This window comes from Silurus meridionalis, chromosome 11 (assembly GCF_014805685.1).
Source record: "Silurus meridionalis isolate SWU-2019-XX chromosome 11, ASM1480568v1, whole genome shotgun sequence".
Classification (NCBI taxonomy): Eukaryota; Metazoa; Chordata; class Actinopteri; order Siluriformes; family Siluridae; genus Silurus; species Silurus meridionalis.
In genome coordinates this window covers 14,816,710-14,833,736 of record NC_060894.1, presented here as the reverse complement: position 1 = coordinate 14,833,736, position 17,027 = coordinate 14,816,710, and the positions used below count along the sequence as shown (strand labels likewise).

At 35.7% G+C, this 17,027-nt stretch overlaps 1 protein-coding gene across 1 annotated transcript; it reads right to left on the bottom strand.

Annotated features, from left to right (window-relative positions):
- Positions 1-879: 879 nt before the first annotated feature.
- tmem135 (transmembrane protein 135) lies at positions 880-17,002 on the bottom strand. Its single transcript, XM_046861203.1, has 15 exons — positions 16,792-17,002; positions 15,199-15,326; positions 10,602-10,694; positions 9,143-9,176; positions 8,993-9,058; positions 8,721-8,767; positions 8,558-8,599; positions 8,294-8,479; positions 6,337-6,406; positions 4,859-5,026; positions 4,666-4,729; positions 4,510-4,586; positions 4,222-4,320; positions 2,052-2,119; positions 880-1,854 (listed from the first exon to the last, which is right to left on the bottom strand). Exons 1-15 carry the CDS (start codon positions 16,930-16,932, stop codon positions 1,722-1,724), a joined length of 1,416 nt encoding a protein of 471 aa, XP_046717159.1. The 5' UTR covers positions 16,933-17,002; the 3' UTR covers positions 880-1,721.
- Between the last annotated feature and the right edge of the window lie 25 nt (positions 17,003-17,027).

Genomic DNA, 17,027 nt, shown 5'->3' with positions numbered 1-17,027 from the left:
TTGTTTTAGCAGTTTTATTGTCCATCCATAGTTCTTTTTCTGTCTCAACATTCATGATCCCTTCAATTTGAACAATGTTGCCAACACCACTGGCAGAACTGCAGCCCAAACCAGGACCGACTCTCCACCATGTTTTACCGAAGGCCACAAGCACTCATTCCTCCATCTCTCTCAAACTCTTCTCCTCACATATTGACAAGTGGACTCAAACATTTCACACTTGGATTCACCTTTCTCTCATTTTCACTGATCTTAAATCAAATCTTTGTGAGCTTTAGCATATCTTAGCCTTTTCACCCTGTTCCCCTTCCAAAAAAGGGGTTTCTTGACTGCTACCTTTTCACAAAGACCATTCCCGATCAAGCTGTTTTGGACTGTAGAAGGGTCACGAAAAAGCTGCAAGACGCCAAGTCAGGTCCTTGTTTGAGTTTTCCCCATCTCTCAAAGAAGAAACTCTGAGAAACTTTTCAGATTTTGAAAGACTGATTGGCATCCCAGTCCTGTATTCTTTCTGTCCTTGACCTCACCTGCTTCTTGAAATTTCTTTAGAATAGCTTAAACGATCTTTACAACCATTGAGAAATTATTACATATGGTCATTACGCTATTGCTGAAACAACTAATTTAATGGCGGCCATAGACTTTGGCACAGTAAAGTTTATATGTATTTTTTGTTCTTCTTAGGCATCATAAAAATATAACAGTATAATAGTATTAACACATTTTTAATAAGAGGCTGGTGACATAGAACTTTTTTTATATACCACTATCTATATTAATGCTGTAAAAAGCATCTTGAAAAATGTAAAACCCAGAATGTTTTACTGCATTTAAATTAGTTGTACTTCTTATTTAAATTACATTAACTAACTCCAGTAATGCTGTGGAAGACATTTTAATATAAATTCTTTAATTATAGAAACATGAACAACATTGCATAAATTACAGTTTCATACAAGTAGAATATTCTGATCACATATATAATCACTACATATTTATTAAAATTAAAGAAAGAAATCTGTGCTGCTGTACTGTTTCTAGAATTCTACATGTTCACTTTGTTTCATTGTATGAACATGCTGTCTATCAGAAGAAGCATGTACCCAATCAGGGTCAATCTTGGGCAAGTAGGGTTTAACTTAAAATTACTATAGCTTTCTCTGCTTCAATGCTCTTGGGTTATGTTTTATACATTTCAGGAGATGTCAGTAAGTATATGAACGCAAAACGTTTCATTTCGCTACAGAGGAAATTCTTCCGAAAAGCACGTGGCTGATACATGTTAGCTCATACGGGGTGACGTGAGCGAATGAAAACCCAGATTGTTCCACAGAACATATTCTGAACAGTGTTACACATTCTTTTGTCTGTAAGCAGTCTAGTTTAAAATCACATCTAAAATTAAGCCATTACTTCAGATCCTCACAATTCCAACTAGAACATAAATAATGGTCTCAACACCATAATTGTAGACTGAATGATGAACGCTATGTACCTATGGCCATAACAAGTAAATAAGCCGTATTTCTCACAACATTTCAATCTGTTTAGCTGTGGTAAGAAATTGTTTCAATTTATCCAAGGATTATGAGTGGATATGAGGATTTAATACTGCCTTCAGGCAATGCCAGAATGTTATAATAACATCCTGTGCAATGCCATTCACATTATTTGTGGAAAAAGGCTGTCTGGGTGGTCAGTGCAGTGGTCTCCATGGCTTGTTAACTCAGCTGTATGTCTGCATCTTGAGAAAACAGCGTGTATCTGGTGTCCAGCTTAGGAGTGAAGCCTTTGAAGTGCCTAGAAGCCTCAGTCCCGAACACATCCAACACTTTTCTGTTCATCAGAGCAAACCTGAAAGTAAAAAAAAAGAAAAAAAGATTGGAAACTGGAGGTTATCTAACAAGCATCGCAAAACTCTGGATTTAACTTGCTTTCAGTTTGCTTTATTTTTGCCAGAGAAAATCTCCCACACCAAAAACACCCACGCACTCTGCCTCAGCTCCTGCTAATAAGCAACAAGCAAAGAAACACACTGAATATATACTGACCTGCCCTTGGTCAGTCGCAAAAGAAACTTCCAGTATGACGGTCTCAAATTTTGCACTTCCATCACTGCCTAGAAGGAATCAACACCAAAACAACAAAAAGTCAGAAAACCACTTCAGGTGATAATCTGCAAATGCTAAAAGATTCAATAAAACCAACTGGGTTTATGCCAACCAATCTTACAATGTGTTATAACAAATATATAAATGCTAAATTATTAATAATTTAAATCGGGTACAGATGCAAGCTTTACAAAATGCTTTTTCATTGTCAGGGTTCCACATCTATCTTCAGCCATGACTATGTTGTCATGGCTGAAGATAGGATGTGGAAAACTGGCACATCCTATGTTTTCTATATTTGTGAATAAAATATGGGTTTATGAGATTTGCATAGCTTAAAATTACATAAAATTATAAACAGGCAGAGTATCTCAGAAGTAAACGTGAGCAGAGTTTCAACAATCAGCAAAATGTCTCTGCAAATTGTAAAACAATTTCAAAATAATGTTCCTCCTCATCAAATTGCAACGAGACTTTAAATATCTCATCATCTATAGTATATAACATCATCAAAAGATTCAGAGAATCTGGAGAAATCTCTGTGCACATGGGACAATGATAAAAATCAATATGGGATGCCCATGATCTTTGGGCCCTTACGCAGCCTTGCATTAAAATCAGTAATGGAAATCAAACACCTCCAGAAATCATTGTCCCTGAACACGGTTTGGCAGGTCATTTTTACATTTACATTTGGCAGACGCCCTTATCCAGAGGGACTTACAATCGATCTAATACATACAACTAAGCAGCTATGGGATTAAGGGCTGTGCTCAGGGGCCAAGGAGTGGCAGCTTGGTGTGGCTGGGATTTGAACTCATGACCTTCAGATCCAAAGTACAATGCCTTAACCATCAAGCTACCACCTATAATACACAAATGCAGTTTAAAGCTCTAGCATGAAACGAAGAAGCCATTTGTGAACATGGTCCAAAAATGTCTTTCTGTGCCAAAGTGGGAAACTGTTCTGTGGCAGAAATTTTTTAATATTTAAGTATTCTTCGAAACAATGGATGGCGCGTCCTCCGTACTAAAAAAAAAAAGAGGGAGGATCTCACTTATCAACACTTGGTTTAAAAGCCTGCATCTCTGATGGTATTTTAGAAACACAATGCTAAACCACATACTACATCTATTACAACAGCTTGGCTTGTCCAGGTGCAAAAGTGACCTTTCACCAATTGAAAAAATTAGCATTACGTAATGAAAAATAATATGACAAAGAAAAACCCAGGATGTTGAGAAGCTAGAATCCTGAATCAGAGATGGGACAACATTCCTCTTCCAAAATGCCAACTTGTCTATATATATATATATATATATATATATATATATATATATATATATATATATATATACATACACACACACACACACACACATATTATATATATAAAGGGCCCTATTTTGGGACCTGTTATGGCCATTAAATGCAAAATGACCATTTCTCCCTTAAAATGGTTTAATTGTTCAGTTACATTTCGTGTAATCAGAAAAAAGTGAAATAAATGTCATTAAAATCTAATTTAATTTATTATCTTTTTTGTTTTTTACAAAACACTGTCAAAAAGCAGCTTTAGACAAAAATATAGATTCTGGATAAATTTTGTTTTACATTTTATACTTGTTTTATAACAATCTGCTGCCACCTTCAGTTGAAAAGAAAAAATTGCAACATAGTGGCTGGCAGGAAACGTATGGTTGTGGGCCTGGACTTTGGACATCCCTGGTCAAAAGCATGTGGACAACTGTCCCTCACAGCAAAATGTAAACCTTCCACAAACATGAGGTTAAAATTGTAGCACTCACATTTTGCAGAATTACAATTTCCCTTCAATAACACACGTTTCAGCATTTTGAGGCTAATTCTAAAAGGATATATACAGCAAGCAAATATGGTTGTGATCATACATTAGACATATTTTACCCAAACATTGTAGATATAGTGGATAAAATTTTACACATTAAGGTGTTTCAAACGCTGACACACACAAGGGCACTCACTGGTCAGACTGTTTTTATGATAATCAATCTGTGACTTTGCATGAGTGTCCTTTAATGTTTCATGAAATTTTGTGGATGACCCTTTATTGCAGTAGTGAGAACTCACAGCTTGGAAGCAGATGGCAGTTGAGATGGCATAGATTACTGTGTCAGAATTAGGGAAGTAGGGGAAGTGTCCTGACTCGATGCCTTTGAAGTAAATGGTCTAGCAAAAGATGATAAAATGCAGTATTTTTAGAAATACAGTGATTTTCAATATGCAATAGAAGATGCTGGCTTAAAAAAATGTTTCATTTAAAAAAAAATTGGATAAGCACCACTTTAGGATGTACCACAACAAAAAGCTATTTTTAAGCTAAATTTGAAAATACATTGTAATAAAATGTAAATTCACCTCCACAAGCTTGGAAAACAGATACATTGAGATGGTGGTGCTCTTATAGAAGAACATAGAGGTGCCAGCAAGAAAGCCTGAAACAACAGAACTGTTGATGAGAAAACCAATAGCAGCAAGTAAACAATACAAAGAAAACACACACAGAATAAGTACCAGCAATAAGTGCATGGAGTTCATCATCGAGGTTCCGCACCCATCTCAGGAAACAGCTAGTTCCCTTCAAAAGGAGGAAGAAGACAAGTACAAAAGTGAATCATTTCAAGCTTTAATAAGAAAAAAATCCAAAATTACAGTAGACAAAACACACCACAAAGCATATCAACTGTAAATCAGTGGCAGACTCTACCTTGTAAATGCTGACAAAAGAACCGAGAAATGCTCCTAGCTGGAAATTCTCCTTATTGTAGAGTAGTGATAGAAGACGTGATGGTTTGGTGAAAACATGCCTAAATGTTGATGGAACCTTCAAACAGCATTGGATGAGGTAACCCACGCTAAACATGCGGATGAATCCCTTCAGACACACACAAGAGTGATTTGATCAGTTTAATCTTTCAGATGATTTTAGTTATATAAATATGTTAAACACTTGTTATCGTACACACCTTTACAGTGATCACAAAGTCATTACAATGATATAACGAGATCATGATAACAATTTTATAATACATTTTATATATAAAGTTGCTTTTCAGAGATAAAAAAAAAAATCTGTAAAAGATTTATTTGTAAAAAAAAAACTAAATATATATTTTTCTTATTTCTGAAAAGCAACTTTATAATTTTATAATACATTTTATATATAAAGTTGCTTTTCAGATATAAAAAAAAATATATATATATATATATAGAGAGAGAGAGAGAGAGAGAGAGAGAGAGAGAGAGAGAGAGAGAAATCTTTTACTGACTGAAAATATCTAAAATATGTACTTTCTACTTTTATTCTTCTCCATTAATTTTTATATTTGTAAAACTGTATTTATTACAATAAAAAATTATAATTCATACAATTGATTATATAATTAATATAATTAATTCATACACTATGTGGTCAAAGGTTTGTGGACACCTGGCAATTACACCCATATGTGTTCTTTCCCCAAAATGTTGCCACAAAATTGGAAGCCATACAGCTGAATGTCTTTGTTTGCTGGAGCATTACACTTTTCCTTTACTGAAACTAACCTAATATCAGTGCCTGACCTCACTAATGCTCTCTTGGCTGAATGAGAACAAATCTCCACAGACAATATCTAGTGGAAGAGCAAAAGGATATTAAACAGCAAAGCGGGACTATATCTGGAATGGGATGTTCAACGAGTACATATGAATGCTATGGTCAGATGTCCACAAATCTTCAGCCATTATGAGTTATAAATGTTTTATGAAATGTTAAAAGGAAAACCTTTAAATACTTACTCAGTGGCTAAGAACTAAATGTGCAGTGTGAAAAAGTGCAAATGATCTGTTAATCCTATGCAAACCTTCTTCACATAAACACACCAACAGATACACACTTGTAGTCGCAGAATTATAAATGGCATATACACTTAGTACAGACTCTTAGACTCTTACACCTAGCATACCTAATACTATACCTACCTAATAATTCGTTCCCCCACCCCCCCCTCCGCTTACACCTTCTGCTCTGCTGTTTTCTGTCGAGATACACATGCTCCTGAGGAACCAGTGAACCATGTCCCTGTTCCCTGCCACTGTCAATACTGGCTTGTTCATTAGAGATGGTAGGGACTCATTTATGAATTGAAATTTCTTAATGTATACAATCTCCTTTGGGACACTAAACATTGTTTGAACTCTTACTTTGATGCAGTAGGAGATGCAGTTGTCTTGGTAGTGTTTGCAACACCTATGTCTTGGTCCATGTTTGCATCTGGAATGGGACAATGGAGCCAAGAACATGCAAAACAGCAATAAACAATACTGTTTTTGACAGGGGTAAAGAAATGCTGTAAAGTAAGAATGCTTTCTAAAGTACATATTTTGCTTGTACAGTGGTCCCCCGGTTATCGAACGGCTCGGCTCGGATTAATTGGTTTTCCATTATTTCTTATGGGATAATTAAGTCCAGTTTTCGAACATATCGGATTTCGAACGGTTTTAAGGGATGAATTAAGTTCAATAACCGGGGGACCACTGTATTTTTTTTTATCAACTCTTTTCAAGAAAAATCTAAATCACATGAGTATTTGGTGTGACTACCCTCTGTCTTCAATTCTTACACTTGCACACTTTGTACATTTGCACAAAGTAATGGATTTTGCAGGATCAGAGTCAGGTGTATGATTAACCAATTATGCCAAACAGGTACTGATGATCAATTTCATTTATAGATTATAAACACAATCATTAAGTGAAACAGAAACAGCTGTACGGGAGGTTTAAATCTGGGTGAGGAACAGCCTAACTAGCTATTTAGGTGAGGTAGTGAAAGATGGTTTCATGTCACAGGTCATACTCCACGTCAAGACTGAGCACAGCAACAAAACTCAAGGTTTCTTCTGACAACGATTTCAAAGCAAACTGGGGTTTCAACAGGTGCTGTTTAAGCCATTTTGAAGAAGTACAAAGAAACAGTCAATGTTGAGGACCATGGTGGTCAACCAAGTAGACTTTAACATTGGAAGATGTCCAGCAGTTTCATCAGCAAAGAACTGGGGAAACCAGTGTGACCCAGGTACACCAATTTACTGTCTGGCAAAGGCTGTCCAGAAGTGGTCTTCATGGAATAGCCATACCTCCAAAAATTGAAACAAGGCTAAGCAACTCAACAGTGCACAAAAACATAGGAACTGGGTGCAGAGAAATGGCAGCAGTTGCTCTGGACTGATGTGTTAAAATTTTAAATATTTGGCCGTACCAGAAGGCAAGCTGGACTGAAGAGTGGTACAATAATGAGCATCTGCAGGCAACAGTGAAGCATGGTGGAGGTTCCTTGCATATTTGGGTCTACATTTCTGCAAATGGAATTGGAGATTTGGTCAGGATTAATGGTGTTCTCAACACAGGCAAAGACTTTTTTCATCATGCAATACCATCTTGAGTCCCAAGTTTATTCTGCACAAGGACAACAACCCCAACCATACAGCCAATGCCGTTAAAAACTTCAGCATACAAGAACAAGGAATCCTGGAAGTCATGGTCTGGCCCCCGTAGAGTCCTGATCTTAACATCCTTGAGTCTGTCTGGAGTTAAATGAACAGACAGAATAATTTGAAGCAGCCTACATCTACAGAAGATTTGTGGTGTCTTCTTCAAGATGTCTGGAGCAACCTACGTGTCGAGTTCCTTCAAAAACTGTGTGCAAGTGTATCTAGAAGAATTGATGCTGTTTTGCAGGCAAAGGCTGGTCACACCAAATATTGATTTAATTTGGATTTCCCTTTTGTTCATTTATGTTCCATCTTGTTAATTGATAAAAAGAAACTATGAACACTTATTTTTTAAAAGCTTTCTTACTTTACAGCATTTATTCTCTCCTGCCTAAAACGTTTTGCACAGTAATGTAAGATTCTGAAATGACTTTTTTCAGAACTGTACAGCCCTATGCAACACACAGCTCTATCCAATGCACCATGCAGACAGCTATTGTTTTCATAGAATGATTGAATTTAAATGTGATATTTATCTATTCATTTTGATTAGCATAGACTAAATTAAATAACCTGTAATATTTATTTATTTACATATATTAGGCTACACAGTAGGAACACTAATAATAATGAATCAGACCTTTCATAAACATTGCTCATATACTCACAGAGAGTCTAGCAGCCTGCGAGTAAGAGCAGTGATGGATCTTCCGCAAGGCTGTTCCGCACCTGTTACACCTCTTACACCTGTTTGAGGTAAAGCTGGAGGTAAAGCTGGCTGTTCTGAGAGAGGTGCACTAGGCAAATCAGCCGAGCTAGAATGTGTAGGGATCTCCTCCTTCCCTACAATAAACCTTTAATAACAAAGACATACTTCAGCAATGAAACCAAAAGCATAATATGAAAAGTAGCAGCCTAAAACAAATACCTACTTTAATGCTGAGAAAGCAAATCCATTGAGTCCGTCTTTACATCTGAAAATGAAACAGACATGTAAAATATCTACAAACTGATGCTTAAATCAACTTTTAACAGCAGATTTGTATAATAATCATTGAAGCCACATAATTCACATACTTCCAGCTTTCCACTCACCTGAAGAAAAACATGTAGAGTGATGCAGTAATACAGAAAAGGAGAACCTGAAAATGAGATACCCATTGAGACTGAATTTGGGTAACCAAGTTATTTCCATATCAAATGCGTGCAAATCAATTTCACGTCATCATAAGAAAAAAGAAAATATACCTCCTTCTTGCAGAATATACCTTATTAGTCATGTTAGCCTGTTACTAAATACATTGCTGCAGGGGCTTGTGTATTTTTATCCTTTCACTCATAAGTAGAATAAGTAACAATAAGTGTACCTCTCCGTGTTTTAAAGGCTGAACAATGCCCCGTGTGACAGCCATCCGAAATACTGTCTCAGTTGCCTAGAAATTAGCAGACATTATATAATGGTTAGTATGATGTGCATCCTTAAATATATATCTGTTCTATTCTTTAAAAAATCTTACCAGGTTTGCCATATATATTGTTAGAAGTCCTCTTCTGCAACAAGACAGAAATGAAACACTATGTAAGATAACACCAAAATATCAGCATAAACAAGGTATGCTGCTGATATGCTCTTTAGTCCAGAGGATGCAGAATCCATAATTTCCAAAGAGAACTTTCAAATTTTGTAACCAGTAAACTGTGTTCACAAACAATGAATTCTGGCAGTGTTTCTGAGCATATGCAGTAATTTCCTTTACAGACGCATGCCTGTTTTTAATGCAGTGCCACCTCAGGGCCTAAAAATCACAGGCATCCTTTATTGATTTTCACTCTTGTCCCTTGCACATGGATATTTCTCCACATTCTCAGAATCTTTTGATAAGTTTATGTACTGTGGATACTCATTTACAATAATTGTTTTTACAATTTTATGTTGAGAAAAATTTTGAAATTGTTCCACAATTTGTAGATGCATAGTGTTAAAAAATTACTTTGTGTTTAAGTCAGTTTTGTGTTTGTATAGACCATAACGCATAAAAGGGCATTAACGGGAACATTAAAGAATGTTCTTTAAAAAAGTAACTAAAGTGTTACTTTTAACAGTAACGCATTACTTTTTGGTGTAAGTAATCAACAAAGTAAGTGAGTTACTTTTTGAATGAAGTAACAAGTAACTGTAATTAGTTACTATTTTTTAGTAACTAGCACAACACTGCTGAGACTAACCAAGTTACCAAGACTAACTTTAACTAAAATTATAGAAAATCCAAAAGCAAAAAAGGTGTCTCCTCATGGTAGAAGTGGTCTAATGGCTTGGAGTCACATGACTGCTTTTGGAACAGGCTCAATAATAATTATTAATAGTGCAAATCATGATGGTAGCAAGATAATTAATTCAGTAGACTACAGAAACATTCTGTCTGCCAACTTAAAGAGAAATGCATCCAATTGAATTGGGATGTACACAATCATACAGCAACACAACAGCCCAACTCACACCATCAAAATATCAAAAAGATAAAGTTGAAGCTTTTAGTTAGACAGAAGAAACTACACAAACCGAACAACTGAAAGTAGCTGGAAAAGGCCTGAAAAAGCATCACAAAAGAATAATGCAAGTTTGGTGGTGTCAGGGGCCATTGCCTTGTTGTTATTTTTGCAAGCAAGGGATATGCAAACAAATATTAAGTTTATTTGTTTTACTATATGTTCCAATCATTTTGCTCAGCTAAACATTGGATGGTCGGCAAACAAATGTGCAGTTTTAAGTTCTATGTTTGAATATGAAGAATTCCATTGCCAATTCTGATCTTCATATTCATCTTAGGAGCCCAAAGTCTTCAAAATGTGAAAATGAAATAATTGGTCATTCAATACTTTCAGAGGAGACTGTAGCCAGTTTGTTTATTGTATCTACTGTGATCTACAGATTTGGGTTGATAAGCTAGCAAGAACCCAACAGGAATCCGAACAAACCTGCTTTTTCGCTCTATCAAAATAGCGATGTATGAAGCTGGCAGAGCAGCTCCAAAGCCTGACGACCAGGAATAAAAGCGGCCCAGCAGCTTTCTGTGGGGAAAAGGACAGAATATAACAAATGGAATCAAATGTGATTATTATTATCGAAACAGATGCAAAATGAATTCAAACTGCACACATTAGAGCTGGATGTTTAGCACAATAGAGCATTCAAACTAGATATTAGTCTAACATGTATCCATACTATCAGTGAATCTTGAAAATAATGCTCAGCAATGCTCTACAAAAGTTCTGGGGACTGAAATCTAACAAGCTGAAAAAAGAGACTAGAATAATATTAAAAAAAAAAAAAAAAAAGCTCAGATTTATAACATTGTATGCACAAGACCCTACATGCATTCCCTTCCTGCATCTTGGTAAATTTGAGTGTACATGCACAAATTCTCACATTACTTCCTCTCCAATTTTGTGTTGCAAAAGCTCAGAAAAGCACATGAACCACCATAGTCATTGTACCCAGGTCTCTGTCCCATTGTTATTACATGCTTTGTCCTTTTATGATTGTAAAAAAAAGAGACTGCATTCAAACCACTAGGAGGAAACATGTTAGAAAAACTTTGCTCCTTGCATTGCATGGCATTAATTCTGGAATATTTCGATTAGAAAATAGATTTCACAATAACAATCTGGATATTGGACTTGATGTAACAGCAGCCTATAAGATAAAGTTCAAGAGGTTCAGTTAATGTTCACATTAGAGCACTGGAACTGTTACATAATGTGTACGCTATGTGTGACTCCCCTTCTGTAAAATCTAAAGCAATGTCCTTTAACAAAATCTTTATTATGTTTATTTGATGTTTTATGTTGGTGAACAGCACTCTTTTTCACATCAGTTTATTATTTATTTTACAAGTCCTAGTGTACAAGCTGTTACTACAAAAACAATATTTTATTTGAACGAGCGTTATCCAATGAGAGCAGTAAGTGCTACTGACCAATCAGATTCAAGAAAACGAGGTCATAAAGCACTTTAAACAACGGATATTGTCTGAAAGCCATTGTACAGAAATAAAAAGGCCATAAAATAAAAATTTATAAGTTTAGTGCTTATAATTGTGACGGTACACAAAATTTACGGTTTGGTACGAACCTCGATATTCAATGTTCGGAAAAATTTCGGTATGTTAGAGGGAAGAAATCCAAAACAAAATTGCTTCCCCTTTTTTTATTAACATTTTACATTTTTACACAACAATTTAATTTTTTTAAATAATTTTTTTAATTTTTTTTTTTTTTTTTTTTATTAAAAAGAAATTAATTAATTAATGCAATACACTTTTTATTATATTGATTGCATTGAGTAATCAATTAAATTGACACAAATTAAGTTGATTTAATAAAAATGTAATTAATGAGATGGGTAGTAATGAAGTACAAATACTTTGTTACTGTACTTAAGCTACTGTACTTTTTTCTTTCTTTCTTATTACATTTTTACACAAATATTTGTACTTTCTACTTCTTACATTTTCTAACCAGGCTTGTTATTTTAGTTTTAATCTATTCGGTGACATGATCAATATTTTTTTCAGTTTTCAGTCAATCAACCCATTTCCTGTATTTGCGTGGCTTTTTCAATCTACAACTGGTCTATAATTTCCTGGCTTTCTAGATGTAGGCTAGTTTACGAAGATAACAATGAACAAGGCAGAAGGCAACAAGAAGTATGAGAATAACATGGATGAGACAGAAGGAGTCAGTGATGTAAACATGACTGAGACCAGAGACATTCCTGATCACCTGATCATCATCATCTTTTCTCTGCTTGTGTTCTATATGGTGGTTGTTCAGCCTGAATACATTCATTAGGTAACACAATTTTTTTATTCATTTTGTATTAATATATTAATTAGGGCTGTCAAAATTACCGGGTTAATAATGTGTTAACGCAAATTCATTTTGTGCAAAGGGCTCTAGTTTTAGTAATGCGGAATTAATGCAGCACGCATTTCTGTGTGACCATTTTTATTAAAGAACATATTAATTAATAAATAAATATAAAAGTAAAAACCTTCAGTGCAACACACGTTTATTCCTTTCTTTACCCATTATACACTCATAATGACAAATAAAAATGCTGTGGTTTTGCAAAATAAAAGAAAACAGACAGGGGGCGCTTTCTGCAGTCTCTGTCACCTCTCTTCACAGACAGAAATTAAACAACCTGAATCTCAGTGAATATTTGACTCACAGACAATAAATATATGAATAGAAAAATTTAAAACATTAAAATCTACTTTTAATTAAACAAATTCACATCGAATACAAATGCTCCCTGATTCTGTAATCCGTATGAAAGTTAGAAGAGCTACAGTTGCTCTGGTATCACCTCATTAACCATCCGTGTGGAAACATAGCAAAAGTTCAGTTTTGTGTCCTGATGATTTATGTAATTTAAAACACCATAATTACATTTACAAGAATATTTTGTCTTCATGCTCTATGTTGAGTATTTTTTCACTAATAATTAGGGACGCACCGAAATGAAAATTCTTGTCCGAAACCGAAAACCGAAAAAGAGGAAAGCAAGGCCGAAAACTGAAAAAACGAAAGAAATTATGCCAATTATTATTACCATTGCATTTATGGCTATGACTGTGTACTAACCTTACTAAAATCAAGGCATTTCAATTGCATAAATTAATATTAAAGTTTCAAAGAATAAATCAATTACAAATTATGAAAATATTTATTTATAGCACATTGCAACAATGCACAAGATAAAATAAATTACAATTCCAACTTAAATGTTTAACAAAATGTTGTCAGGGTTTTCTTCTTTTAAGAGAAATACTTAAAGCTGGACATAAAACACTAAAGAATCCCTATCGCTAGCCACTTCCTGGTTAGCGGCTAACGCTAGCGCTATGGATTCTTTCACATTTCCATGCATGTGTAAAACAAATCTTATTTTCAGTAGGGAGTGAGTAGCCACAGTGACTCTGCGTGAACTGTAGTATGTTTTTAAGTTTAATAAATTAATTTAAAAAAGAATAATGCTCTCAAAGTGCAAAGCGGAGACTAAACAAATCTGGGTCTGCGACTTAACACATTCCTGAGGGAACTCGGATTTGTGTTTCACACCTACAAAGGATTGCATTCGGTACATGTGTGTACTGACACAAAATTTGGTATGAATACGTGTCCTGTTACACCACTAGACTATAAGTTTATCCCTTATAACATGACAGTGACAAGGAAAAAACTTATATGAGAGAAACCAGACTCAAAAGAGAATCAGTCCTCATCTGGGTGTCACCTAATGTCCATTTATTATAGTTAAGAGATCCTTTACCGATATGTTTCCTCAAATATATAATTCCAGAAGTTTTTTTTAAACAGTAAAATATATGATTTTCAAAAACATTTGGCTTCTAAATGGGCAATTTTATTGTTAAAAACAAACAATAATGTAAACCGAATGCTGGCTGCATTCATTCATTTAATTTGTCCTGACAGGCCAGAGATAGAACAAAGCCAGCCATCAGGCGAATACAACATTTTTTACTAGCCATTTTGCCCAGAAGATTAGTCAGACACATTTGCGCATTGTTTGAGGTATTTTCTATTGAGATAAGCAAATTCATTCTCCAGTGACCCCTTTAAAGCCATGTGTGTGCAGACAATCTAAAAACCGGTTTCAACTGCAAACTTGACTTTAATATAAGCTTTTGTGATATTGAAAGACAATTGTATTTTTTACAAATGTCCCATTCGACAAAACCCAGCAAACTGACAGTTTAACATTTGCATAGGGATGTGTATATCCTCAGACCATACAATCTACCCAGTCAGCAAACAAATTTGGCACAGATTTGCCATTCATCTGGCACAGCTGGCATTCATCCGGCACTGGCATAGAGCATGTGGGCCAAACATGGTTTGGCAGAGGTGGTACCGATTTTAAGGCGGCTCACAAGACATGGGCCAGACGTCATTTTGGACCAGTTATGGGTATTTAACTTGGCTGAGACTTGGGCCAGTTATTGCCCATGTGTGGCCCTTGTCTGGAATCCAGACCTGGTCCACACTAGGACCGTAATCCATTGCGGTATGTGGGCCAAGGGGCTATGTGGTTAGTTTACTTTCAATAAATCACAATCTGTATGCTGCTTTTATATATTTATATGTATGTATGCCATTTGGAGAAAGAATTTTATCCAGGGTGTTTTTCTCCATTTATACAAAGTGGTTGAGGGTTATACATTGAGCAGTTGAGGGTTTAAGGCCTTGCTTATGGGCCCAGTGTTGACGTGCTTGGACTAAACAGTGACAGTCTAGACAGTAATCCAACAACTAAACCACTCCACTATAACTGCTCTAGCTTTACCAACAGAGGCAGAAAAAATCCAGATTCCTGATGATTGTGTAACATAAATGCATTCTGTAGAACACTGTATACTGAACCTGAACTTTACCCAGTTGACAAGAGCAGAGATAAGAAAAACCTGTTTCTTCATTGACATGTAAAGTGGTTTTGCTTCTACTATAAATAATTGTAGCGACAATGCAAGCGTTTGTGTTCTTTTACCTAAGTAGGCAGAAAAAGACGATGTACAGGCCTCCATTTGTAGTTAGAAACGATGCAGACTGCAGGATTTCAAGGATGAGTCTCTTCTTGTAATAGTCTTTTTTCCTTCTTCTTAGGATAGCTGCAATCTGGAGAGGCAATACATGTATATTGTGAACAGGCAGGTTTTTCTCTGTACATATTTACAATGTATATAATCGTCATTTTGATACAGTCCTGGTTTATGTTTCTGATGTTGTAATGTCAACCAAGGTCTAGAATGAACTTAGTGTCCAAATCTTTGTGTCACTGTCTGTCTTCTAATGAGCATTGCACTTTATGGAGTAAATAAATTCTGACTTTTTGCACATTTGTATTGCTGTATTAACTCCTTTTTAACATAATTTTGGCTTGAAAATGTTTTTAGATTTGGCATGGAAACATAGCAAATGCTCGTTAGCCCAAATAACTCATTAGTCTATAAATATGATAAATCGAATACTCTATATTTGGGCTCAAAATGCATTTTGCTACTCAGCTCTACTCAAATATACACCTAATACCAAATCTACATGACTTTTGGAGCTGATGTTAACAGCTGTCCTGCACTCAGTATAGACCTCAGACTCAGTGCCACAGAGCTGAGAGTCCAGTTTCAGTTTACTCACTACTGGTTTAAGAGTCTGACTGGTTACATGAGCTGATGCTCGCAAGAGCCAATCCGTGATCTCGATTTATCCCAGTGACCAATCATGTCGGATTTGTTTGTCCCACCCACAAACTTCATCCTCACATATTGGATGTATTCAGTTTCTAAAAGTAGATTGAATCAATCAGGAACCATTTTCTTGATGTCCAACACCAAGCTGTTCATCAGCACTGGTTTATGAATTGTCATCAAGATATAAATATATATATATATATATATATATATATATATATATATATATATATATATATATATATATATATATGCAAAGATGTAAAGTTTACATGGGAACAAGATGAACTCATTCCATAGGAAATGGATTCTTCTCTATTCAAGTGTCTGCAGATAATCTGCTTTCGTTATGCATCACGAATTGTTATGCAAATGACAAGGATGATTAAACGAATATTCAAAGAAGTTTGGTCCATCATCTGAACCTGTATGTGCCACGTTTCCCTGAAAAGATCATGTACATGTGCTGGTACTGATCCGTACAAACAAGTTCCCAGTAGCACCGTTATACATTAGCACCTGATCAACTGGGATCATCAGTATAAACTCTCGCACCATGTAAGAGACAAACTTATCGCATGAACTTAACACTTAAATCTCATTCACTGAATGACATTCGGGTTGCACTAGATCACAGCTGACTAGGCATACAAACCATAAACCATTATTAAACACAGAGAACAGTCTTGGCAAGAACTCAGACTGTAACATGCTTATTCATTAACTTGCACAGATACACAGAACTACCTGCAAGCCAAACCATAGCTAGCACGAGCATTGCTTTTTAATGCTAGCTACAATACTGACCGTAGCCAACTAGCTCACTTGCTCTCCTTCTCTCCCAGTCCGCACTACACAAATCCGTGTTAAAAAAAAAAAATAAGAATACCAACCAGATATAATGGTGCATATATTTTGAGAGACACCTCCAGAGCCCCCGCTGTGACTTGCAGCGCTGAAATCGTACAAGATGGGCTCCATGTATGTCCTATTTCATAGCAGTTGTGCGGTATGGACTTGCTGAGTGCAGCCATGTTTTACTGGAGAACGCGGGAGCGCGCACTCGCTCGTCAGGGCGCGCTCTTGTGCCGAATGTGACCGAGATGTCAGTCGAGTTTCGTTTTATACC